The 26,302-nt window shown below is 41.6% G+C and overlaps 1 protein-coding gene across 6 annotated transcripts in view; it reads right to left on the reverse strand.

Moving 5' to 3' along the window:
* LOC119657361 (otoferlin-like) overlaps positions 1 to 26,302 on the reverse strand; it is a 375,508-nt gene that overhangs the window by 67,555 nt on the left and 281,651 nt on the right. For 5 of the 6 annotated variants that reach the window (XM_038064236.1, XM_038064235.1, XM_038064234.1 and 2 more), the window contains 4 exons: positions 1,659 to 1,839; positions 959 to 1,184; positions 748 to 894; positions 73 to 256 (listed from right to left, as the gene is read on the reverse strand). In XM_038064236.1, the coding sequence (XP_037920164.1) occupies positions 73 to 256; positions 748 to 894; positions 959 to 1,184; positions 1,659 to 1,839 (738 nt within the window). Of the gene's footprint in view, positions 1 to 72; positions 257 to 747; positions 906 to 958; positions 1,185 to 1,658; positions 1,840 to 26,302 lie in introns of those variants that run through there. The other variant, XM_038064239.1, reaches the window with a different exon arrangement.

Raw genomic sequence — 26,302 nt, forward strand, 5'->3', positions numbered from 1 at the left:
CGGTCTGCCCGACATCGATAAGCCTCGGGCAGGATCCTATTTGCGCTGATTGCCAGCAGAAGCACAAATTACCTCGTTAAAGTACGGGCAGTTTGTACTCTCCTTGACGCTAGTGTACTTCTTCTGGTCACCGATTTGGATGCAGACCACGGGATCCATGTTGAGTCCTGGCAGTTGTCGGGCCTCAATTATGGTCACACAAACTTGGAAATCCTGCGACTTGAGATGGTCATCAGTTCGTGCCAGCACTTTAACTCTGCAAGTAATTAAACTAATGTTAGTTTGCGGCAGAATGTCGAGTAATAGATTCAGTGAAGTGGAAATCAGGCATTAGGGGAGAGGCGTCTGTTATTAGGGCGGAGAGGGATATGGTTGCATTGAGGCTTTTGGACTACTGTTCCAGAAAGTTCACACAGTTGGGTTATAATGGATCGTCTAATGGTAAGTTTGCATACCTCTTCGTGTGTAGTGGTCAAATGAGTATTTGATGAGAGACATCATGCCTAGAATAACATATCCCGTATACACAGACAGAACTGTTGGAAATACGGAATTCAATGTGCTGGTATGCATATTGAATTACCAGAAGGATGTTAACAATGTTCTTGGAATTGAGAGAAAACAGAAGAACAATTCTAGGTACAACGTTACCCAACAAGGTTACGAAACAACATAGACTAAGTTAGCTCATGTAAGAAAATTGAGAGGAAAAAATAAAAGAAAATTCTGTATCAAGTGTAGCCTTACATTTTCCCTTTATCGTAATGTTTCTCCTCCTCACCGTCACTCGATGCATTCGATTGTCCTGTGTCATACATTTGTGATTTCGAATCATCCTCGCCATCGGTAGCCGAGGTGAGTCCAGTTTGATCCGTTTCAACAATAAGCGGCGACCTAATGAAAACCTTAAGAAATTTGATATACACAGACATGAGCAAATTTCCTGGCAACGACTTACCGTCCTTCATCTTCTGTACTGCTATCCCGGGATTGTGAGCGGGGACGTTGTTTTCCAAGTTTCATCAAATTTCTAACCGTTCTCAGTGTCATTTTCTTTTCACGTGACGACGACTTTCCCGCTTTATCGAGTTTTCCATCATTCCTATCGTAACCATTGCCCTGAGACGATGATATAACTCGTTTAAGGATATGCCGCTTTTTGCTGGGTGTCTCCTGCTGGTTGTCTGTTTTTTGTTTGTTCAAAGGAAACGTTATTTCGTTCAGAATGTGTCGATTTTCATTTAGTGGAAAGTTGAGGAAGTCTCGAACATAGTTTCTATCTACCTTTAAGATTGAATAACCCAAATTATATTAGATTAGATTTATCCGTAAATTCTGTAAAAAATCTCCAAAGTTTTCTTGATAAATTTCTTTTTCGAAACTTTGGATTAAAACTAAAACATCAAATCTTGTTCCACGTGCAGTGTCTCATCCGTACACAAAGAGCATTTCGGCCAGGTATCAAAAATCAGTTTCCTAAGAAATCAGGACTGGCTACATCATTCAATCTCATCGGTTTAAGAATCCTTTTCAGTTGTGTAAACAACAATACGGTTAAAAGTTAGTTAATGACTTCTCCCCGAACGGTGAACATTAATTTATCGCGAGATAAGAGCTCCCCTTTCCCAACTTCCTTTGATAAGACTTTCTATTTGTACCTCGTTGAAGACTCTTCTCCAAATTTGCGATGTTCTGTTCGATGTCAAGGAGCATTTGTTGGTCGTCATCCATGCTGTTGGTATTGTGGACCTCCTGAATCGGCTTAACAAGGTTAGTTGGCTCGAAATTGCCAGCGGCATCATCGGGTGAAATATATTTTGCTTCGAAAACAACAATTGCCTGTCAAGGATAAAAGATATACAGATGGTAAGTGGAAAATGCTGTCAAAACGGAAATGAATGGAGAGAGTAAATATTATTTGCAAATGATGTATCAAATTTCTAATGGTGGTAGCCATGAACTTATGAAAATTGAAATGCCTCTTGAGAGATTTTCACCCGTTTTATAGTTATTTTCTCGGGTTGTTTGCTCGTGTTTCCTATTGAGGAAGGGATATTGACAGTGTATCGCTTTGTAAGTGTATAGGATGGAGGGAAGGCCCAGCCTCTGATCCCTCAGACTTGACTTGGTTCATTATACTTGACACCCTCTTCAAACGTAATAGTCCAGATTTCTTAATGCTTAGTAGGATTGATCTACCGATTGAAATGCTCGTAGATAGGGTACTTATAGAAGGTGTTCTGTGAATTTCCATTCCATTCCATTCCATCCACGTTACAGGATGGATTTTCTAATATCTCTATCAATCAGCCAATCAGAATACAATGATTATTCATACCTTCCTGTTTTTCGACAGAACAAACTTCGCAGCAGATTGTTTGATAGCAGGAAAAGTTTGATGTATCTACTCTGTTGTCCTAATGTCATGTCTGTTCCTAGTTTTTAGTAGCAGCGTTTGTAAATGCTACTGACACTAAAATCTCTTTTTCTAACGCATTTGAGATATAATTTCCCTCTACGGCAAAGTGAATATTCGGAGTAGTTTTACCATATTGAACCAAGATATACAGTTCTGCATTTCCGAACGACTTCTGGAGCAACCAAAAAGTCACTTAATGCAATCGAGCCCTTTTCGCCTATAGACAGCTTTGGGCTTATCCTTCAATAGGTTGTCAATTACCGAGGTTGCCGCGCTTAAGATCACGAGTAAGCCAGCAGTGTGGAAAACCTCAGAATATCTCCCCATGCATTCTTCTTATCTATTCCAAGTTTCTATGCGCTTGGAGATAACTTTATATCTTCCATGAAACAGGTTTATGGGGTTCCGATCAGTTCTCCTAATATCTCTTCAGTGAAAATTCGTATGTCTCGACTTATCTTAATCCACCACATCGCGGATGCATAGGTGACTATTTGCGTACTTCTTCGGAGAGCTAGCTGGTTACTCCTCTCACTTTTGAAAAGCATTTGCAAAGCATTTCAATTGCCTTCCTTTTTATGAATAACATCATCGTGGTTTTTTTGGAATTACTGAAAGCCTGTCCGTTCCGTGGTCTCGATCAACAGCTTCCGCGATAGCACATTTCCTTTGAAAATAGCTTTGCTTCGTGCATTCGCTTTCCCGAATTATATTATACATATATATGGAAACCGAGGATGGAAAATCAGACGCATCTGGCTTCCTATGTTTGCGTGCTTGTTCATTTTCCCTTAACGGGTACGAGCCTACGACGCTTAATCAGTCTCTCTTTTAATCTGACCTGTCTAGCCTTGAATAGCTTTTGTTCCTAGGCTTTGGTATGAAAATTGCCTTATCGTTGCGTCAAAAGGTGAGTACGTTTCCCAGAGCAAGACAAACATGGAAAATATTTCCCAGAGGCTGCTGTCTTTATAACTTATTTTAATATTACTCGATTGATGCCATCTATGTGAAGTGTTTTAAAATGTTCAAAGGATAGGACTAGCGGTTGCTGCAATACATTAACGCTGGATGGATTTGCTCGATTTTTCCATCTGCTCTTCCGGGTGGTGTGCTTTTCGGAGAGTCTCCATTGCCTCAATTTGACAGTTGCTGAAAGTTCTGAGACAAAGATTTGGTCAGCTCATAACTTCATGGATTCTGGAGAGGCTTGAAGTTCCTCTATTTTTTCCAGTTACTCGCGTTCTAAATGGGTTTTGCTTCTGTTTACTGCATTTATCTGAAGCAGTGGCGAAAGCCACTTTCAAGCACTCTAAAACCATGGGATTCGGAGTTTCTAATTAAATTTCTAGCAAAAAAGTCCCTAGGAAGCTTCATCTTATTGACACTTTGCCAAAACCGTTTTTCTGCAATTCAGTCCTTGAATTACAGTTTGTTCGCCCGTAATAGTCAGAATAAATTCTAAGTAACGGTTGTTTGACAATGGAACTTCATCTAGTGCCTGCCAGTCTCTAATCAGCTCAGTATATTTGGGCAGAATAAAAAAATAAAATCAGGCACAACGTTCGCGGTCATTAGACCAGCAAATATGTTGAGTGTTCGCTACTCCATCAACAAATACATATGTTGACCGTTTGCATAAAAACATATTAGGAGTTCAAGATCGCCTAATTTTGTTATTACATTGTCAGATCCTTTAGATTTGCATCGGCGGAGGACATAAAGAATTTAAGGGTAGCTACACATACATAGTCAACTGTTTGTCCGTTGAGCTTTTGTTCTCTGGTAATAGACCTAGTGTTGTAAGACGGCCACAAATAGGTCCTGGGTGCAGAATTATCTCAATCTTGTGGCTTCGAACAATCTTCATACCAGGACACAGACTCTTGGTCTTGTAGATCTTCCTTCGTAAAAAATCCTAGCTCATTTAACTGATTCGACACCACTGATTTTTTTAAATCGAATACACAGATTTTGTCCAAGAAAAAAAACAAAGGCAAGGAAGAGACTTTGGCAAGATTCAGACTGGTTTGCTCAAAGTTACTTTACATAAGCGCAGTTCAATATGCAACAGAAAACGGTTATAAGCGCATGTTAAGGTTTTCCTCATACTCTATCGTCAGAGTTTCGTTGCCCTTATAATCGATTCCCCGGGTATCATCTCTTCACGATTTAGCGCCTTCTCTAGGCGGCTCCACACATTTACCGCTTGTTGCAAACTCCAAACCTTCAGAAATTTCTGGCTTAATTTAAAGTATCGTCATGGTGTGCAAGAGCGTTACACTAGCCACAGACCAGGCAAGTTGTCAAGCAAGTTGTTGGTTGGCGCTAGATTGCACGTCTATAGACAAGTTGCAGTCACCGCAATTTGTCCACAGACATGCAGTCTCGCTGCAACGGCAACTTACCGACAAACATGCAATCTCGCTGCAACTAATAACGTCGGTGGCTTGTTTTAAGCCGTCTCCACACGTTTGCCGCTTGCTGCAAAATCCAAACCTCTAATATCGCGCGAAGTAAGCTGCAACTCGCTTGCAACTGCAATGAAGAATGAACATTCAACGTCGACAAGTTTCAAGTCGTCAAAGTTCGATCACAAGCTTGATTTCACAGCGCCCCGTTCTCACCTCCACATGGTAACCGTCGGGCACTGCATCTGCAGCTAACGAAAGAAAGTACCGGCGGATTTCTGGCACCGGAAAACAAGGTTTTAAGCCATACCTGCTGTAGGTATAAAAAGCTCTGGTAAGGTCAGAATGAAAATATACCCAAGGAGCGCAATGTACACGGCACACGGTATTGGAATATGATTTAGATTGTTGACTTTGGGCTGACATTTGCAACATTCTGTTACCGAGTAGGGTGAAATCTAACCGAAATGGCATTCAGGCTAATGTAAAATTTAAATAATGCAGGTCTCAGAGAACGCTCAATGTTTTGTCACCATTAGGCTGGTGGCGTAGGTTTAGATGGACTATATCTAATTACCACTGATCCGGCTTTGAGCGCTTGCGCCAACTCTTTCATGGCCTCCTTGCTTGCACGTATAACCATGGGATCACCTAGTGACTAGACACCCGAACATTGATAAAGAAATTGGTCGTGATGTTGAAGGACGCAAAAAGACGTTCCATTTTTCAACCAATAAGGGATGCAACTGAGAGTATTAGAGCTCTCTATAAATTGGCGGAGATTGAATGGCGTGAAGACAAAGCTAAAGAAGCGATTCGGAAGAATAAATCCTCGCAGACAACTCCCAGATTAAACGCTTCCGTGGTAAAGAGGGAGAGTATCCCGAATGGAGACTCCTCGAACTTGAGACGCAAGCAAGAATTGACATAGAAGCCGCGAATGGAGAATGCAAATGATATAAATCTGGATGGACGATAGAGAAATAATTTGGACAAAAGTTACCAAGAAACGGATAACGAAGAAGACCAAAGAACCCCAAAACCCTAGGCCCAACGCTATTTTCATTAAGAACACGGGAGAAATGTCGTATACGGATATACTGCGCAGCGTGCAAGCTGACCCCAAATTGTAGCAAATGAGCAAAATGGTGTCCAAAATTACAAGGAACCAAAATGGGGATCTATTGATTAAACTCAGCTGAGTATAGAAAGACCATTGGAGAACCCCTGGGCGTCCAAGCAGAGGTTAGAACCCTAACCCATCGTATTACCGTCGAAAGTAAAGAAATCGATGGAATCCCTACGAAGGGGGACGCGGCCATTCGCTCTCAGTTTGAAGTCGGAGAAGGAGTAACTTTAGAGACGGTATCTTTGCGAAAAGCACAAATTGCGGCACTTGTCCTTCCTGCAGAAAGCGCGAAGCTTCTGGACACAGGAAAAGTAAAAGTGTGGGAGGGGGGGGGGCGGAAGGAACACGCAAGGATTAGAAAGTGTTTCAAATGTCTGCAATTGGAAGAGTGCCAAACTTTGTAAAAATTAGGAAGATCGTTCCAAGCTATGCAGGAGATGCGGAAGTGAAGCCCATATAGCAAAGGACTGCAATAAAACATTATCACGTAGAAAAGATCAGACAAAAGACACAGGCCACATAGGCAATAATAAATGTTCGGTTATCATGAGGGCCGTGAATACTTCGAAATCAACAAGAAGGTAATACAATCACTGCGAGGCGGCTCAAGATCTCCTGGCACAACCTGTAATAGACGAGAGAGCGGACGTGGTTCTAATCAGCGAACTATACAAAATACCAGATAATAATGAGTGGATTCATGACAAGAGCGAACCGGTCGCTATATGGGCATGCGAGGAACAACCGTTCCTAAAAATTGAAGAGCGATTAGAAGTTTCTTCAGGGCTAAAATAAACGGCGTTAAGTTTTACAGCTGCTATGTAAGATTCAGTTGGACAATAGAAGAAATCCAGACATTGGTAGACAATATGGCGATAGACGCAAATATTACGGGTGCACTAGTCATCGGTGGTGTAGCAAGAATACTAACGAAAGCTACTGGAAACGTTTGCGTTTTTGGGATTAGGAATTACAAATATAACGTTAAAGCTGGTATGAGTTCGATCATTGACATCACTTTTGCCAGCTTTTCACTTCTGCCTCTCCTAATAGTTAGGATTGCCTCCTCCTAATAGTTAGGATTGCATATTGGAGCCTCATTGCCTTCGGTTCAGGTTCCCACATTTTCTCATAACAAGGAGCTACTAGTAAACAAAATTGTAGTGTACTATTATATTTGTCCAATAGCGTGTTGAGCATACGCAAAATTGGCTGAAATTCCTAAAAATTACAGGAGCCATTTTCAAAAAGACCAGCAATGAAAATGGCAGTTGTTTTTAAAGACTAAACTAACAAAATTTCAAAAATCAATAAAATTTTGACAGCGGGATGGTTGAGGGGGTAGAGCGCCAGCCTCTGCCTTTCATTGCTCTGTGGTAGAATCCTAGTCGTTATGGATGAATGTGTAAATTTTTTGTTTGAAACACTGCTTTGAGCTTATCATTCGCACCACGTAAATCGTTGGTTATGAAATTGAAGCACAGACTCTTTGGAAAATGGAGGAAAAAAATCGGTAACAATAAAGAGACTGCGTAAATGTCGTATACTTCACTGAGGAGTGACCAGGAAACATTGAATAAAGGTGAAATAATAAGATATAGTCCCCCACTTCAGTGTTACCTTTCAACCACGCCGAACTATGACCCCATTGTAACCATTCGCAAGCCCGGTTGTGAAAGAGGAGGGGTAGATAGTTTCAGTGTAAAGTGCTGTAGGTTAATGGTAGGTAAGATACAAACAATTAATTTGGAGTTTTGCAGATTATTCCCTGGGGAAGCTATTACAACTGACAATCAGGTGTAAAGTATAAACCCATAAAATAAAGAGAAAAAAAAGAGTAAGGTCCGATACAGATGATCCATATGACATAGTGATTGGATCAAGTATGGCGTCGAAGCCTTAATTGTAGGGCTGCTGGACGTCTAGGCGCCACATTGACTAGAAGCATAGTTCTGCCTGCTGTACCTGTTTGTTACATCTAAAATTGGGCGATAATTTCTCGCACTATATGCTGCGTTATAATTATCAGCGACACAATCCACAAACTTTCTATCGTATGCGAAAATTAATTCAGATATGTTCAGAATGCAACATATGCGAGGAACTAGTTTTTCAGGTTAGCAGGTTGGCCAATGAATTCAACAAAGCGCTTAGATTGCGTAGTTTTCGATAACAGGAAAAAAGGTATATCGGGGCGATCTTCGAGTACTATCCGCTCAGCATCCTGGGGGATACCTACCATGCCATTATGTATGAATGCATCAATTTAGCATGGATCGATGAAGAATTGCTGGTAAAAATTTACAGGGTAAGTTAATATACAGTATAAAGTAGGTCGTTAGTCACCTGGCGGAATTCTCACCCTTCTTCGTTGCGGGCATTACTTACTTGTGAACCCTTTAAAAATTCATGTCTTCCATTATTACAGGAAGGGCGCGCCTTGAGATCACCGATATTCGTCTCTGGAGCAAAAGGGTTACCGATTTGGACGGAGAGGTTGCAAAGTGCAACTCATTGTTGACTCGGTGGTTGAAGGGTGGGCAACTGAACTCCATAGAAATTGACTTAAATTTTATATCAATAACGCCAAGGCCTTTGACAGCATCCCGCACACCTGACTTATAGATGCTCTACGTTTATTCTGCATTGATCCGAAACTAGTATAGTTGCTAGCAAGTGAAAGGGTGGCATACCACGTTGTCAATGCGTTCATCTGAGGGTACCAACATTTACGGAGGGGCATTTTCCAAGGAAATTTATTGAACCCTCCGTGGTTTTGTATGGTACTGAGAACTATCTGAAAAGTCGGTTATGCATAGTTGGTATGTCCTACCGTGATATTGGAATTTAGTTTCAATAAGTGCCGAATCAAAGTAATCCGCGACATTGCATTGGTGAGCTCCATATCACAGCTACAACCGAGAGATATCCTAGATGCCTAGGAGTTTTGGAAGGAATCAATGCTCGAATTGGTGATTTCAAAAATGCTCTACAGTCTGTTTCACGTCGTGTGAAACTAGTACTCAAATCGCATCTCTGCGAGAATAGCAATAGGTGGTTTTCGGCCTGAGTATGATTCACACTTCGCAACCACTTTCGGTCGCATTGCTATCAAGGCAAAAGTGAGTACACACTCAGGACTCCTTCAATCATAAATCGAGGGTAGTTTAAGGTAAGCCCACTGACCAATCGGTGGTAGGTATTGCCATAATATATAAGAGGTTAGATATTGTCTACTATTTGTAGTTAAGTCTAAAATTGATATATCATAATATATAACAGAATACCAAAGAAGCCTTGGCGATAATATATGGGTTCCAGACTTTGCCGATATACTGAAGTTATAAATCTGCTTTGTATATGTGAACATCTAATCCATGCCTCCAAGTCACACATTGAACGAATTCGAGGATTTTTGTGGAAGTCTGTTCGTTGAAGAAGGCACACGGAATTTAATATGTACAATACTGTCCAAAGAAAGTGACGTATATATATGCCGAAAAGGTGCGTCAATTGTGGATTTAACTCTTGTCTGCATTGACAAAAAGGAGAGGATTTCTTTCTTGCTGCAAATGGAAGCAGTACAGGCTACTGTTGATTATAGAGTGGAACATTTTGTCTGTGTTTTGAGGTCTAGTTTCTGGCAGGATCCTAAACATGAGATTTTGATTGAAGACAAACTCGTAAAGAGACAAACCTCATTGATTCTCATTTTGTAGGAGTGAGCAAAAGAATAAATGGTAAGATTATCGGAATCTACATACATATATGTATATGAATAAATAACGCGACTATGTTCCTCCGTGACCACCTATTGTTTTCATCGCCTCGGGAATTATTCCCCCCCAAGCACAACAATAAGTTCCCTTCATTGTGAAGTAGAAAAATTGAAATTAAGAACAACATTTCCATACATAACAGCAAATTACCAGCCATTAAGTGCAAGTTTTCCTGCAATTTCATATTTTCTCATTATCATCAAGGGCGTAGCGCCATAAATGACTATTTGATGGAGCAAGCAGTTTTGTTTAGCGCGTATGTATATAGGTCTAAAGTGGGTTTTCTGGTTCACATTAATGTTTTATGAAGTCTCTCCCTCCATATAAACATTTCAGGGTACGTCTCCAATGAATTCCCAATTTTTCCAGTTCTCTCCGAATTCATGAGGAAAACTTTTAATAAAGGCTCACATGAAACTTTCAAGTTAAATATTTTCCCCCAACATTTTTTTCTTTTCAGAGTGTAATGGAAAGGGTCGGACTGTTTTTTTGGAAGTTTATAGGAATAGGTCTACTTGGACCTTTATCTTCCGAGACAAGTCATTACGAGTTAACTACTTAGCATTTTGCAGGATAGGTTTTCACCTTCTTCCACTCCGTTCCTAGTTTTTAATTAAAAGATATGACGAGGTAGACAATTAGAAGAATTGTTTTCGGCAAGTTCTCTAAGAAATTATTTTTGCAAATATATATATATATACATATGTATTAACGCATCCCGCCAAAATAAGCTGTAAACACTGTAAAAGAATACTTGAGTCCAACCGGAAAAGTTTTCCACCATCTTAATTGGGTTCGATACAAATTCATTACTATGAGCAGCAAATTGATTAGATAGTATCCAGTGGGAGTAGCCGTTACCGCAACTTCAATTCAATACTCGATTACTATTGGTGGAAATCGGAAAAATAAATCACTCAAAAGACTGCGATTGGAAGGATATATTGCCGTCCATAGTGTTCCATCACAACAGGTAGTGAGTGTAGGGAGTAGGGAATGATGAATATGTTTCAGTCTAGAACCAATCGCCAAAATCAATCAAATGCAATCAGAAATTATTCATTAATTTACGATGTCGAGAAAATTCATCGATAAGCTCAGAAGAATTGGATCATTCGGCCTGGATACAGAAAGCACTGGTACAGTCGATGATTTTGATATGACGGCTATCGAAGCGAAATTTATTGAACCTGAAAAAAAAACGCAGACAAATCCAGAACTATCAAGTTTGCGCGAATTGAAGAGCATTTGAACGTATTTTCGAGTGGTTTGTTGATAAAAAGCTACTGCATCAAACTTTTCGAATCAGTTTGGGTAAAATGCACTTTTCAACGGAACGCAAACTATCTAAAGTACTCGTAGTCGATATGAAACAAGTACGAAAAATATTGCAAACCTCAGAGAGAAGTCCAGAATTCAAGGGAGACTAGATGGGAGAAGGTGTAGAGCTACTAAAAGTTCTTAACAATATTAATTTGAAAACTAAAATTACCACAAAATTCGTGTCGGAATAGAAGCGGGAAAACTTCCAGAGAATATAAAAGTCATCTTGGCATGTGCGCATTAGGGATCTCTGGACACGTTAGCCGCCACCGCGGACAAAAGGCTGATGTCGATGTGCGTCCCATTGTTGACGTCTCGCGAAACATCAAGCCAGGCGGTTCAGCTTCCGCAGAAGGTGCAGCATTAACTGCAACTATTTCTAAGTTGGCAGAGGCTGTATGCGCTTTGCGTTCGAGAAGTATGACTAGATTGGATAGCAGGTGGCCGGGAGTTTCGGGAAGTACCGGGCATACTGGTACCATCGAAGGTTCGACGAAATCATCATCATCAACGGTGCAACAACCGGTATCCGGTCTAGGCCTGCCTTAATAAGGAACTCCAGACATCCCGGTTTTGCGCCGAAGTCCACCAATTCGATATCCCTAAAAGCTGTCTGGCGTCCTGACCTACGCCATCCTCCATCTTAGGCAGGGTTTGCCTCGTCTTCTTTTTCTACCATAGACATTGCCCTTATAGACTTTCCTGGTGGGGTCATCCTCATCCATACGGATTAAGTGACCCGCCCACCGTAACCTATTGAGCCGGATTTTATCCACAACCGGACGGTCATGGTATCGCTCATAGATTTCGTCATTGTGTAGGCTACGGAATCGTCCATCCTCATGTAGGGGGCCAAAAATTCTTCGGAGGATTCTTTTTCTCGAACGCGCCCAAGAGTTCGTAACTTTTCTTGTTAAGAACCCAAGTTTCCGAGGAATATATGAGGACTGGCAAGATCATAGTCTTGAACAACGAGGGCCAGGTTAAAGAGGACACATGATAGGGCATCCCCTTGTCGTAGACCGTTGTTGATATCGAATGGTCTTGATAGTGATCCTGCTGCTTTTATCTGGCCTCGTACATCGATCAGGGTCAGCCTAGTCAGTGTTGTTAATTTCTTCGGGATACCGAATTCTCCCATGGCCGTGTACAGTTTTACCCTGGCTATGCTATCAAAGGCGGCTTTAAAGTCGATGAACAGATGGTGCAACTGTTGTCCATATTCCAACAGTTTTTTCATCGCTTGCCGCAGAGAGAAAATCTGATCTGTTGCTGATTTGCCTGGAGTGAAACCTCTTTGGTATGGGCCAATGATGTTCTGGGCGTATGCGGCTATCTGGCCTAGCAAGGTAGTGGAGAGTATCTTATAGATGGTACTCAGCAACGTGATACCTCTATAATTGCTGCACTGTGTGATATCTCCCTTTTTATGTATGAAACAGATAATTCCTCGTTGCCAATCGTCGCTGATGATTCGCTGTCCCATACCTTGACCACAAGTTGATGAACAACTTGGTGTAACTGGTCGCCTCCATATTTAACCAATTCGGCTGTAATTCCATCGGCTCCTGGCGACTTATGATTTTTAAGTCGATGAATTCCACGGATTGTTTCTCCTATACTTGGTGGTGGCTGTATTTGTCCGTCATCTTCAGTTGGCGGGACCTCCAACTCGCCGATGTTCTGGTTGTTCAGTAGCTCATCAAAGTACTCAACCCATCGCTCTAATATGCCCATTCTGTCGGAAATCAGATTTCCCTCTTTTTCTCGGCAGGATGAGAATCGCGGTGTATAAGGCTTCATCCTGCCTGACTTGTTGGTAAAACTTCCGCACCTGGTGGTTCCTCCCTGTACTTTTCTAGCTCACAGACTTGTTGGTTCTCCCAGGCTTCCTTTTTCCGTCTGTGAAGTCGCTTCCCCGCTCAACAGAGGTCGTGATAAGTCTTGGCGCGCGCCCGCGTTCTTTGAGAATTCAACATTACTCGGTATGCGGCATTCTTCCGTTATCTTCACAACTTACATTCATCTTCAAACCAGCCGTTCCGACTCTTTTTGCGGCTGAGGCCAAGTATGTTTGTGGCCGTATCCACGATAACGTTCTTCAGGTGATTGTGGTGTGTTGGTGCTTCATCTCCAGGTCCTCTGTTGACTGCGGTTATTGCGGCATTCATTTCCCTCTTATAGGTGTCGCGGAGGCTTATGTTGTGGATGGCTTCAGTGTTCACTCTCACCTGATTGTCGACGAAAAGGCCGCGAAATTCACCAGCCCCTGCAATTTCTCATCAAGAAAACTACACTTGCCGGGAGTTCTGGCGACTGCGACCCAAAATGCGGTACCAGGTCGCCTCGCAATTTACGACTCTTTGAGCCAGCGCATCTACTTATCAGCACTCCAATCTTAGACACAGATTTCCTGTGCAGCTGTGGATTGCTAGTGAATCTACATAACAGGTCACTCATTATCCCTTCAAATTTCCACAGGTCATTAAAAAAAATCTCATCTTGCTTACCTAGCACTCTTTTTATCCTTTTCGGAAACGTTGCCAACCTACGCTCGCCCACAACTTAAGGGGGTCATCCCGTGTGAAGGTCGTTTTTTGCCTTTTTGTGAAAAAATATTTTGGATAAAGATAGAAACGTGATTTTTTCAGTATATGTTTATTGATATCTCTAGTATTTTCAGCTTCATATCGTAGCCAGTTTTCAGAATACGTGTCAATTTATGCACCCATCTCCAAAAAAAGGTGTTTTTCTGCTGCCACGCTGGAGGGCGCTGTGTTCCTCTGAGGAGAAAAAACTAAATTGCATTTTAATGTGGACAATATTCCACGGTCCGCAAACTATGGTATTAGAAAATATTAAAAGGTAAATTTTTGGTGGGCTTTTAGATTTTATTTTTTTGGATTTTGGTGTTTTTTTACGGCTTTTTTTATGAATAAAAAAAAACGACCCGTCCGATTGCAATTATCCTAGTTTGCGGACCATAGAAATATGTATTAAAGAAGTCGTGAAAATTTCAAAGAATTTCGTTGAATAGATTTTGAACTATGGTGGCAGCCGATTTTCAAGATGCAGTTTCGAGAAAAACGCATTTGAAAATTTAAATGTGATTATGAACAGTAAAATTTTAACTCACCATTAATCTGTTATACCTGGTCCATAGAGAGCACCCTCCATTTCTTCAAAAAAGTCTTATAAGGGCGATTGTTACTCTCTGGTTTCAATTCTGGCTCTTTTAGCGAGGTCAGTCGATCATCGTTCGGACCGCCAAATTCGCGCTTCATTACGGCGGTCGGCACAAACCGGACATATGTGACCAACTTGACATCCCATTGTCACTAGGATTTTGAGAATGCCATTGAATCCTTCATTGAAAATAATTACAGCCAGAAAAGTGGCTATTTCTACGACCTTGGCCCCACAATGAAGGTGTTTAGGAGCGAAAGTCCAGATCAATGCATTTAACGACTCATTGTCATTCTGGGTCTCTGCTCCTAAACATCTGTTCAACAGATCATCTCGTGACAAATCTTCGTAGATTGGTTTGATGACTGTTTGAACTTCTTCAGTCAAAGGTATCTTCTTGTGGTGGAAACTATCCAGGTCTCCTTTAGCTTCCGCTTTGCGCCATTTGCACCAACTGTCCTCGCCTGCTGGACAATTTTGATGCTTAGGATTTTCGTCTGTAGAACATTTATGGAAGAAAGTTGCCCAAATTTCTTGCTTCATTCCTATCGAATTTGCGTGTCGACGAATAGCTAGCCCAAAAAGTGAAGTTAATAACCTTATCAGTAAATTTTCCAGCCTCTTTGCCACCAATGCCTTTGTGATTCTTCTTTGAATTTCTAAGCCGCGTTCCCATTCTTTTCTCAACATTCCTTTTTAAAGTTTTGTGTAAACACAAAACCTTATTAAAATCGGTTTACTGTCTGTTTGTCTCTCCGTCACATGCATCTTTCTCGGAGACGGTTGCATCGATTCGCACCAAATTCAGTAGAAAGGTGGGAACTGTGAACGCTCACGCATATAGTGAGTTACATCCTTTTACGTCGAATTTAAGGGGGGTCCCCATACATGCAAAAGAAGGGTGTACATTTTTTTTAGTACATTACTATCATTTTCAGTAAGTGAAAGTAAAACTCCCCTTAAGTTCACTCTAGAATGACAACATTTTGCAGCAATGTGGGTTACAGCATAGAGCATGATTCTGCCAAATGTGGTGAAATCGCACTATTACTAACAAAGTTATACTAGGTCAAAACTGTCACTCGTCTGCAAATTCAAGACTATGAATGTCAATATCACTTAAAAGTGGATATTTTCACATAATATATGCATATTTTACGGGCTACATGCTAATGGGACAAATGCACACTCAAATCTCTTTATAAAATAAATACACAAAACCTTTCGTACCTGAAGCGTCTAGCTTCCGGTTTCCCGACTTGTTTACTACTACGTATATTCTATTATTTGCAGAAATACCGCGAAATTTGCAGCAAAATCCAATATACAATATACAAAACTTGTCGCAATTGGAACATCCATGCTTGCTAAAAGTTTCTTTGCTGATGTTAATGCGAAGTCCTTTTTCTTCTCTGATAAGTATCGATTCCCATGAAATGCTCGTTTTTCAGTGCGAGCACGACGTTGAACGTTAAAGCGATCTCCCTTCGTACGATCCATTTAAAAAATTACTGAACACACAAACAGCACAACACTTACAGCAAAATATAACTGAGTATAGCTTGAAAGCCTTTCAGTGCTCATTCTAGACTGAATTATCCTTTTTATTCCAAACAGCAAATAAGTTTAGGAAATTGATTGGTTTTCCATCTTTTTATATTTATACCTGTGTTCGAATTTATAAGGCTCAGGTAAAAAACTAACAGATAAAAGAAGATTCGATGCTCTTTCTCATCGAGTACTCTAGCCGCGGCTACAAACTCCTTACCTGTTTAATACTGTAATTTCTGAACGACTCGGAATATCGGAAAATCCCTTTGCCCACATATTCTCCACTATCTATAGATACAATTCATGCAAAAAAGAATCGATTTCTTCAACCCGACACACGGGATGACTCCCTTAAGAAAAAAACAGCAACTTCATTTCTGATCGTAGTCTCTCTGAACCTGTTAAGCGTAATATTCAGCCGCACATCAACACTATGGGCAGCCACTATCTGTTCTGAGGTGGGTACATTGCCATCGCAGAAGCTAGGAGTTGCACTTGTTGGGTGCAAGTGCTGCCACTAGTTCCACTTGGATGTCTAGGGAATCTTGCACGAATATCCTAATTAAGACATGTCCTGGTTAGGACGGACGCCTCTCGAAGCCGCTGAAGCCACTTTACTAAGGCTTCTTTGAGCGAGGACCACGCCTTTATAACCTTAACGGGAAGAAAGCGAAGCTTGAAAGATTAGAGCGCGGCCATTTTGATTTGCTGCAGCTGAGTAGAGGGAGCTGTGCGTTCCTCGATCTCGCGCCGCCTGCTGAATCTGAATAAAGGTAAACGGTACATCAGGTTGTTCAACTTGTTCTTCCCATAATGTGAATATAGTCAGCATAGGCCAATAGCTGGGTAGATTTGAAAAGGATATTGCCTCCCGTTAGAATGTATGGCCTATTCCTATGTCGACCCCGGTTAATAATCGATGGTTTCGAGAGTGATCCTGATGTTTTGATCCGGTCTCACACATTGGGCAAGGTTAGCCTAGTCAGTTTTATCAGTTTGGTCGGGATACCGAATCAAGATGGTTTACTGCAAAATTAGCAAACTGAAGTAGGTAGGTATTGATATATGGTCGTCCAAAACCATGTCATTTCCTTGTAATGAAATGCTATCAAACGACGACCTGATAATCGGCTACAAGTAAGAACCTAATAAATGATTCGTCCTTGTAGCAGATCACCCGGAAGATGGTATCAGAAATGCAAATTTGATTCAACTCTAGGAAAACTTGGGTTCAAGCAGCAAAGATATGCTTAGAGGATGAATGAATAATCCCGTGTTCCAAATTTTCCCAGCTTTAGAACGGTCAAAGAGCTGGATCAGAAAAATCAGCCAACAACCTACGTATCAAGATTGAGAATTTCACCAGAATCATGAAATTTTAGCTAGAGAAGATAGATATTAGTTTTAGGACAACCAAGGAACCAACTGGGGTCAAACGGGAAAAAAACTTCTTCTGGTTACCACCATTGGTCGTTGAGAACGATGATATAAAACAATTTGGAATTATTAACCAGTCGTATACAAAAATTTCAATTTTCAATTTTCACATGACTAAAGCCGAGAAGATAACAGCAGCTGTCTATAATTTGATAGATACTAACTTCTAAATTGCATGCAGTTCGAACCGAACCATTTGAAACCTGATAGGTTGAAGTTGGAGAAGATCTAAGAGATTTGCGGATACAAGAACGGAACGGCGACGAGCTTCTTCGATTATCTAATGCAGAAATTTCTAAAAGCGGAGCCTGAAACGCGGACTTTAGAAAATTTGCGAATCGGCAAGCCAGTGAATTTCAGCCAGTTCAACCGATTCAAGTAAGTCAAATTTGACAAAAATATACAAAGCATGCAACGATAAATATTTTGTTAAAGGAGAATTATGACCAACATGGGGAGAAGAAACCACTGCCAAGCATATAATTTCTGATGTGCTAGGAGTCATCAACATATTAAGAAGAAAAGTAACACAAGGGTTGCTATTCTCAATCTCCAGATGCTCCTGCTTACGGCGTTCCCGATGTTCATCATCGTGGCCTGTTAAGTTTTACCTTCGAAGGGGCAATTTCGTCATGCTTCAGCTCTGGCAAATATCAATAAGGATTTCATCCTAACTCACTTATCATGCGACCAATCCCAGGGCTCTTACTAATCTATTTCATCTGACCTGTTTCGTTTTTGCGTCCTTTCCTTCCCCAGGTCCCTGCCCTCTTATGCATTCTGAATCACTGCGGAAATACTAAAAAGCTCCGCCTGACTCTGGCAGTAAAGAAGAAATAAGTCCTTTGGAACCCAACCTGATTTCGCTCATTTTAAACCTTTGCTTATTTCAGTAAAGCCATTGATAACTAAGTCCAGAAAGGAGTCTCTAGCCAGTAGGGAGGCGGTTTTCACATGAAGAAACTTTGAGTCCTTCTAGTCTTACATCTACAACACCCGCGAACCGGCCCAGTTTTCAACCAGTTTTAGCAATCATCAATTATCGTAATAACTATTGTTCACTGTATAATTTTTCTCATCGATTGGATGCTGCAGTCTTTTTATTCCTGCCTTAGCTAAACGCGTCAATAGTGGATCCGCTCCCTATAGTCATCATAACCTTTTTTACTAAAAAGCAGTCTTTTAGCCTGTGGAAAGAGTCGCATTGTCTCTAAGTAGATACATAAGTGACGATCGTGCTCTTTCTAAAGATTACCATACTGTTTTCTTTTTCTCCTTTTTTTGGCAGGCGCATCACAATTTGTAGTTATATATATTTGTGCTAAGTGGCATGGAAAGCGTTGTGCAATGCTACTAAATACACCAAACTTTTCCTATTAGAACCAAACAAACATACTGCTAAGATTATTCTGTCGAACAGCACTTGCAGAAATTTTGTAGGCATTCTGATTGCGTGTAATTCACTAGCTGGACATATATTCACAATAGGAATTCTCGAAGATGATATTTGTCCATCCTGTAATGCCTTCACCTAGGGACGCATCAAACATCAGAAATGACAAGAGCATTCTCCGGAAAATAGTTGAGTGACATACTGGTTGATCATTGCCAACGAGCAGGGGTTGGAGAGAAATCACGGGAATTATTATAATCCCATCCTGTTTCTCATGAGCCTTCGGGGATACCGCCTGCACCTGTACAGGTTCAAATTAGACAGCTAGCCTGATTGTCTAAACTGCGATGGGGTCTCAGAGGATCCATGGCACATACTCTTGCAATCTCCGAAGTTTGTGGAAGAAGAGAGAAATCTAAGTGACATGCTATCACTGGAAAATTTTATGCGGAGAATGGTAGCATGGAAAGAAGATTGTGATCTAATCCAGGATAAGTCGCAAAAAATGCGTCAGGTTTTAATGGGTCAATGTCTTTTGAAGATTTCCACCACCTTAACAAATAGAAAGGGAGAGACGGTCAGACGGACAGACTTCTTCAGGAGAGCCCTAGATCCAATGGGAGCGTATGGTAAATATAACAGTGAGTTGTACCTATTATATGAAGAACCAAAACCGCCACCCATATCGAGACTGGGTAGGCCATGTAAAACGTATGGACGTCAAAATATTTTCAGGTGCTTACTCACTACTCACTACTCGCAAGTCATGATGAAAGGTAAACGACTACCAGGAAAACTTCGAAATAGATGGAAGGACTCAGTAGATAACACAAGTTGTACGCTACTTAATTTCGGAAATTAGGGGATGCGGTCGCTTCACCCACTTAACAGCTTGGTATCATTGATGGTTGATTTTTCCGGAATAATTCTCAAGTTCCATAATCTTCCAGTAAGCAACGCTATATTACAATATTTCATATACCCTTCATTGCAATTACGTGACAATAGTTCCCCTTACAGATATAGTTAATTTTAGTAGTGTTTGATCAGCACGTGTCTGTTTCTTTGATGAGCATTAAGACAATAGCTTCCACGTGTTTTCCATTCAAGGGAAAACAGAACTTGATGCTTTTCTTCCCCTCTAGAAAGTAAAACAGTTTCAATAGTATCCTTATGCGCTCCTTCAGTTTTCCCACTTTCATTCATCACACTGTCTTCGGGGCAGTAAATATTATTTTGCTTTCACTGAGCTAAAGTCTCCGTTCCCTTCCCTCGCTCCTTCGGAATTCGCTGAACATGTGCTTCAAACGTTCACAAATAGCACTCTTAAAAATCAATAACTCATTCGATGATGGCACTTAATAAAACCCTTGAAGGGTGTAACAGGTGGGCCTTTGAGATTACCTGCTATAAAGGAAGGTGCTAACAAGAATAGAATGTGAGGGTGTAAAGAACTAACTGGAACGGCTGATAAATGGACATGACTACAGGTGTTTGCCGAGGAAGTCGAAAGTTTTGCTTGGCGGGCAGGAATAATGGTGACCCGTTCATTGCTGGGTGAGTGGTTTTTAGTGATAATGATGAGAAATGATGCGGCAATTAAGTGGCGACTATTCACTTCAAGTTATCCCAGAAAAGAATCCCCCCATGTTGGAAATAGCAACAGTTACTTTCAAATAAAAGGACCTCGAAATTAATGAAACTGAGTGCAAGCCCTTTGGCTTAAGCAAAGAACATCGTTAATAGTAAAGATTTTCTGGCCAGATGAGGCACAGATTGACTTTTGGAAGACCCCCTGGGTGAACATACATATGCTTTGATGTCACTAGTTAATACCTTGGGGGAGACTCTACAAAGCGACTAAGCTAGCACGGTGTGCAAAAGGACTACACTGATGTTTAGGAGCCCATAATGCAGGGATTCCATAATCACTTCAAGGGAGGTGTAAAAGGCAATTCAAATTGAGAAGACGTGCGTGAATGTCACGGATTGAATCGCAGCTACGTCGACGAAGGACATATTTTCCTTTTTACATTTACTGTGCGTGTGGAATACGTTAAGGACGAGTGATCAAGGCTTTTTATTGACGCTTTGTGTCTGCCACAGTTCTACCAATAGAGACATGAGTCACGTTCAAAGTTGAAATTTTGGGCTGAAGCCGAGCAGGAACGAGGACTCCACTGTGGTAATTGTATCGCGATTCGAATCTTTGAAAATAAATATAAAAATAATCTCACGCATTTGAGAATAATGATTGACACTGCCGTCTAGACGTTCGCACTTTTTCAATCTCACATTCCGATGAAAAAGGGACGAAATATATTTGAGTAATGTGTAACAGTTATTAGGCAATAAAAACATGTTAGACTGCTTTGATCCGTGATCCAAGTCCTTTCTTGCTAGCGTGGTTTTAATGGTGCAGGTATCACTGATCTTAACTTGAAGGCACTAAAGGTCAGAGTAATGGGCCTGATATCAGCTCCATTATCACACTGCAATCACAATCCATCAATCAGTAGCGTGGTCACAATAATTTCAAGCATTTTACCAAGGTTGAATGACATATATAAATATTTGCCCATATCTGGGTACATGACTGTATTACATCCCCATACATCACCAAACATCCTCGCTTGTTTGTGCCACTGATTAAACTTTCACATTCAAGGTTACCCTCTCCATTAGGATGGTCTATAACTTAATGGAATTTCAACGGAAACAACTTCACAAATGTGTAGATTATACCATAATGTGACTGGGCGATAATATGTTTACATGAGCACAAGTAATTACCCTACCAATTTCAATGGGATGTTCGGTACACACTTGCGGTGTAACGAATGTAGTGATACACACCCTGCTCGTACGGGGAAAATCCTAATCTGATTATCTGTAATTGTGGGTGGATGGTAGTCACCTGTTTCGGTAATAGGAGGATAAGTGGAGCGAGTAACTATTGGAATAAGTGTAATGTTGGGCGAATGGACGACTAGGGTAAGTTAGATTAAGTTGCGATTAGGAATCCTCATTTTACATGGAACCATACAGTAATTTCTTTCCATGCGCTTCGAATTACATATTATCTGTTTTAGGAAGATTTTTGCAAATATGCGAACATTATTGTTAACTGGAGTAAATAGGCAGAAGCTTTTGATGAGAAGATTAAATTATTAATTATTCTTTAAAAATATATTTTCTATTCAATAAAAACGTTATAATAACGAAATAAACTATGTTGATATCGCAAAACTTGCGACTGGCTGCCGCGAATTCCTCTTCCATCCGCACTTACGGATTGCGCCGAATGTTTTTGTGACGATTCGTTTGGCATATATTATCACCCCTATTTAGGCGCAGACTTCCTGTGTCACTATGAGCTGTTGGTGGATCTGCAGAATAAAGCTTTAATAGACACCGCAACCTCTCTAAAGTCGCCAGGAATAATTTGCATCTGCGCAAACGACACTCTTTCAACTGTTTTCGAGGACATTGCAGACCTTCGGATTCGCGAACTCCTCCGAAAATATCGCAACATTACTACTGAAAGTAATTTCTCCCAGCCGGTTAAGCACGATATGCAGTACTACATCAACACGACCGGCTCTCTGATCTTCTCAAAGGTGCGTCCCTTATCAACCCAGATGCTAGCGGTTGCAATGAATCAGTTAGGTGATCTTCGTTGCTATTTGTAGACCTTCAATTGCTGTTGGTAATATCCACTCCCTAAGCCAGAGATGACAGGCGTCTGCATGCTCAGACAATTCCCGACCAATACCCCACTCATGATTTTGCGCACTCACTGACAAACTGCCGTGTTTTCACGACCTTGTATCTAGCCAAGACGTACCACCAAATCCCTGTTACTTCTAAACACATACCGAAAACGGCCATCTGCACTCTTCTCGTACTCTTCGAGTTCACCAGGATGACATTTGGTTTGTGCAGCGCTGCCCAGACATTTCAAAGATCCATTCTCTTTGTCCTACGAAATTTAAACTTCTGTTTTGTCTACATGCATGATGTTTCGGTCGCCTCTTGTTACCAATCTGAGGATTTGGGCCATCTCGAGCGCATTTTTCAATGTCTCCTTGAGGCTGGGCTCGTTCTAAACGTTGAAAAATGCGCTTTCATACAGAAACAGCTGAAATTTATCGTCCACATGACGAAATTCAACCAGACCCAGACAAGGTTGAAGAAGACAAAACGTTCAAAGAAGAAGACAAAACCGTCAAACAACAGCTTGTTGAGCTAGACTACTGGCATTTTTTCGGCCATATGCCTCAGATACAGCGGCAACCGTTGAACTTCTTTTGAAAATAACTCAACCCAACTCAACATGATGACTACAGTGCTTACGATAGTGAGCTACTCGGCGCAAACCTCTCCATTAAATACTTCCATTTCTCCCTTGAGGGCTGGCCGTTCACTATGTTCACGGTCAATAATCCCAAGACAAAGCGTTTTCTCGTCAACTTTGGCAGTTGAGCTTCATCAACCAGTTGACTTACGATATCCAACACGTGTCTGGAAAAGACAAAGTCGTTGCCACGAATCTTGGGGGTCACAGTCCCCGCCCCGACGCAGAGCTTCAGAGCCTGAGGACAAAGTTCAAATACAAATTCAAGGAGTTTCCCATCCTCGGTTTAAACTCCTACTTATCCTCCGAGATTTCAGATTTTCGCAAGGACGTATTCCACGGCGAACACACTGCACGCGCATCCAGGCATCAGGATGGCGAACCGGCTAGTCACCGTAAAATACTTCTGGCTGTCAATGAAGCAGAAGGTGAACTCTTGGGCCAGACAGTACAACGCATGCCAGAAGTGTAAGATCAATACGCTTACGTACTAAGCAAGGGTATTTACTTGGGCAACCAAGCGCTTCCACACCATTCACCTCAACATCATTGGCCCTTTGCGAGACTCGCACGGATACAAGTATTGGCTAACAATCATCGATCGGTTTACGCCGTGACCTGAAGCAATGCCTTCCACTAACATTGCGTTTCAAACGCCACAGGATCACTACATACCATCTGCAGTCCAATGGGATGCTGGAACATTCGCACCGGACGTTGAAGGCCGCCTTAATGGCTGGTGACGATCCGTCATGGTCGCAGTCCCTGGCTTTTGTCCTCCTCGGCCTTCGTACAGTCCATCGAGAGTAGTGCACGGTATACTCGGCGGAGATGGTATATGGAGAGAATTCCAGACTTCCCGCCAATCTTATGCTGGGTACCCGATTAGGGTTAAACAATTCCAGCATGCTGCGTCTGTTCAGGGACGCGGTTTCGAAATTACTGCCGACTCTACCTTTCCGACATACGACGCAGCAGGTCGACACCTCCAGGGATCTCGAGACATGCTCGCAGGTCCTGATTAAGATGGACGCTCCTTGGAAGACGCGGTACCCACCTTATGAGGGCCCCTTTAAAGTCCTAAAGTGACGAGAGCACTCCTTCAAGTTCGACGTTCGGGGGTGGAGGGGCAAAATGAGGCTGAAGGCCTTCGCCGAATCGGGGGACGCTACAAAAAAGTGTCCGTGAAGCATGTGGTTCTCTCCGTAGCCCTTTTGGCGTGATCACGTCACGGGTTCTTCCATTTAACCGGTACGGTTTCGACTAGGGACGGAATGATGGGGCGGCACAACGGAGTCAAGGACCACCGACTGCATTGCCGGCGGTGTGAACACCTCAGGCGACGCATTGAACTGCCGCCGATACACCTAGGCACCTTGAACGAGGCCGGCGCGTAGCACTTCGATAACAGCGATAACAGCTACGATAATGAAATCTGCACACGGTTTTTGCCAGCTAACAGAGCCATTTCAGCACACAAAACTGTTGCTTTTAAAACTTTTAAATATACAAACAAAAGAATGGTTTTGCCAATTCCCAAGTATTCCTTAGAGACTTGGGTTCTTGCGAACTCTTGACCGAGTTCGAGATCCCTACATGAGGATGGTCAATTCAGTAGCCTGTATAACGACGAAATTTGTGAGTAATACCACGATCGTCTGGTTGTGGATAAAATCTTTCTCAACAGGGTACGGTAGGCGGGCGTATAATCTGTGGTAGAAAAGGAAGACGTGGCAGATTCTGCCTAAAATGTTGAGGAAGGTCTGTACCGGATACCGGTTGTTGTGCCGTTGATGATGATGACGACGCGAAATGAACTGGGAGCACTACTATTAAAACATGTGACTTCAAATGGAGAGGGTAAAACGCGGCAATGCGATGGGCGTAAACGGTTTTCATAAAACCTCACCTCTTATGAAGATAGTTCTGGGCTGAACGACAGTAAACTAAATCTATTTGGTGTAAGTTAGCGAGGTTGCGAGGGGCAATATTTCAAGATCTGGGAGAGACAGCTAGCTAATCAAATAATACTGTAAGTGGATGAATCTATCGAAAACGCATTATCACTGGTTTCTCGAATGTGTCCCTGCGACTTGATAAGGTATCCAGGGTAACCAGAATGTCAGCTTTCTCCAAATCGAGCGAGAATCCCAACGCTGGACATTTTGGACCTAAGCGGTTTTGTACTTTGGAAAGGCAAGACTTTGACGGAAAGATTTCAGTCTAGGCTAATCCCTGTAGTTACGTCACAAATATAATAAAATAAAAATAATGAATAAATAAGAAGGCAAAATTCGTGGTGAGTAGCTTAAACATTGAGAAGGACCTAACTTGATTGCTGGCTACGACATTCAATGGAATCCTTTATCCAAGACCGACCGATGGTTATTTCACGAGAACATGATGCAAAACAATGGAGGAGGGATTTTCTTGCCTCAGGAAATCTTAGCAGCGAACTGAAGCGTATTTCAGTAATGACACGTAGCCGTAGTGAACGCGCTATTCCCATTAAGGGGCGAAGGACAGCCATGTAAATGCTTTCTAATCACGGATGAAATGTAACTTGCGGCAGGAAACAGTGAATGCGTCTACACTTTTTGTGGTATGTGGCAGCGAATTACTTAACTTTAATTTCACAGTGGTCACTATTGGTCTTCGCTGATGACCTGATAGTCTGCCCGGTACATAAGAAGGCAACTGGGTGCAAGTTCAACTTTAGAGGATAAGTTGTTAAATACCTGCATGTACAACTCGACCAATGTTACCAATTGAAAGAGCATGTTAAATTCGTGCTAAAAAGCGCTTACAAGGCATGAGATCATTTTCTTTTTTAAGGCCAGAGCGATCTATCGATGTTTAGTTTAACTTGACTGCTAGTTGACTGTGAAAGCTAAGGATCTTCGAATGAAAATGTCCGCATGCTTACATTCAGGACGTCAAAATATGAGGATTAAGTGAGTAATGAGGTGATGTGTGCAGCTGCTGCTGTGCCGATGATCGACACGATTATCATAAAATTGACTTGAAATTACATGTTGCGTTGGATCAATATCATCACATTTGAAGTGAGGAAATCCGCGATCGAAAAATTGCGAGAGCGACGCTTTCGATGGTACGGTCATGTAATTCATGCTAAAGAGAACTTAAGCTGCGACCGAAACAGCCATTCTGTAATACGCTACATCGTTATTAGAGACGGTCGCGACTCCATCCGGAACAAGCCTATGCCAAGAAAAATGATGTATTCCGCATAATATACTATCATATTATTAACTTTATTTGAACAGATGTCGGTATGAGGCATATTTCGGAGCCTA

This window comes from Hermetia illucens, chromosome 5, assembly GCF_905115235.1.
Source record: "Hermetia illucens chromosome 5, iHerIll2.2.curated.20191125, whole genome shotgun sequence".
NCBI lineage: Eukaryota > Metazoa > Arthropoda > Insecta > Diptera > Stratiomyidae > Hermetia > Hermetia illucens.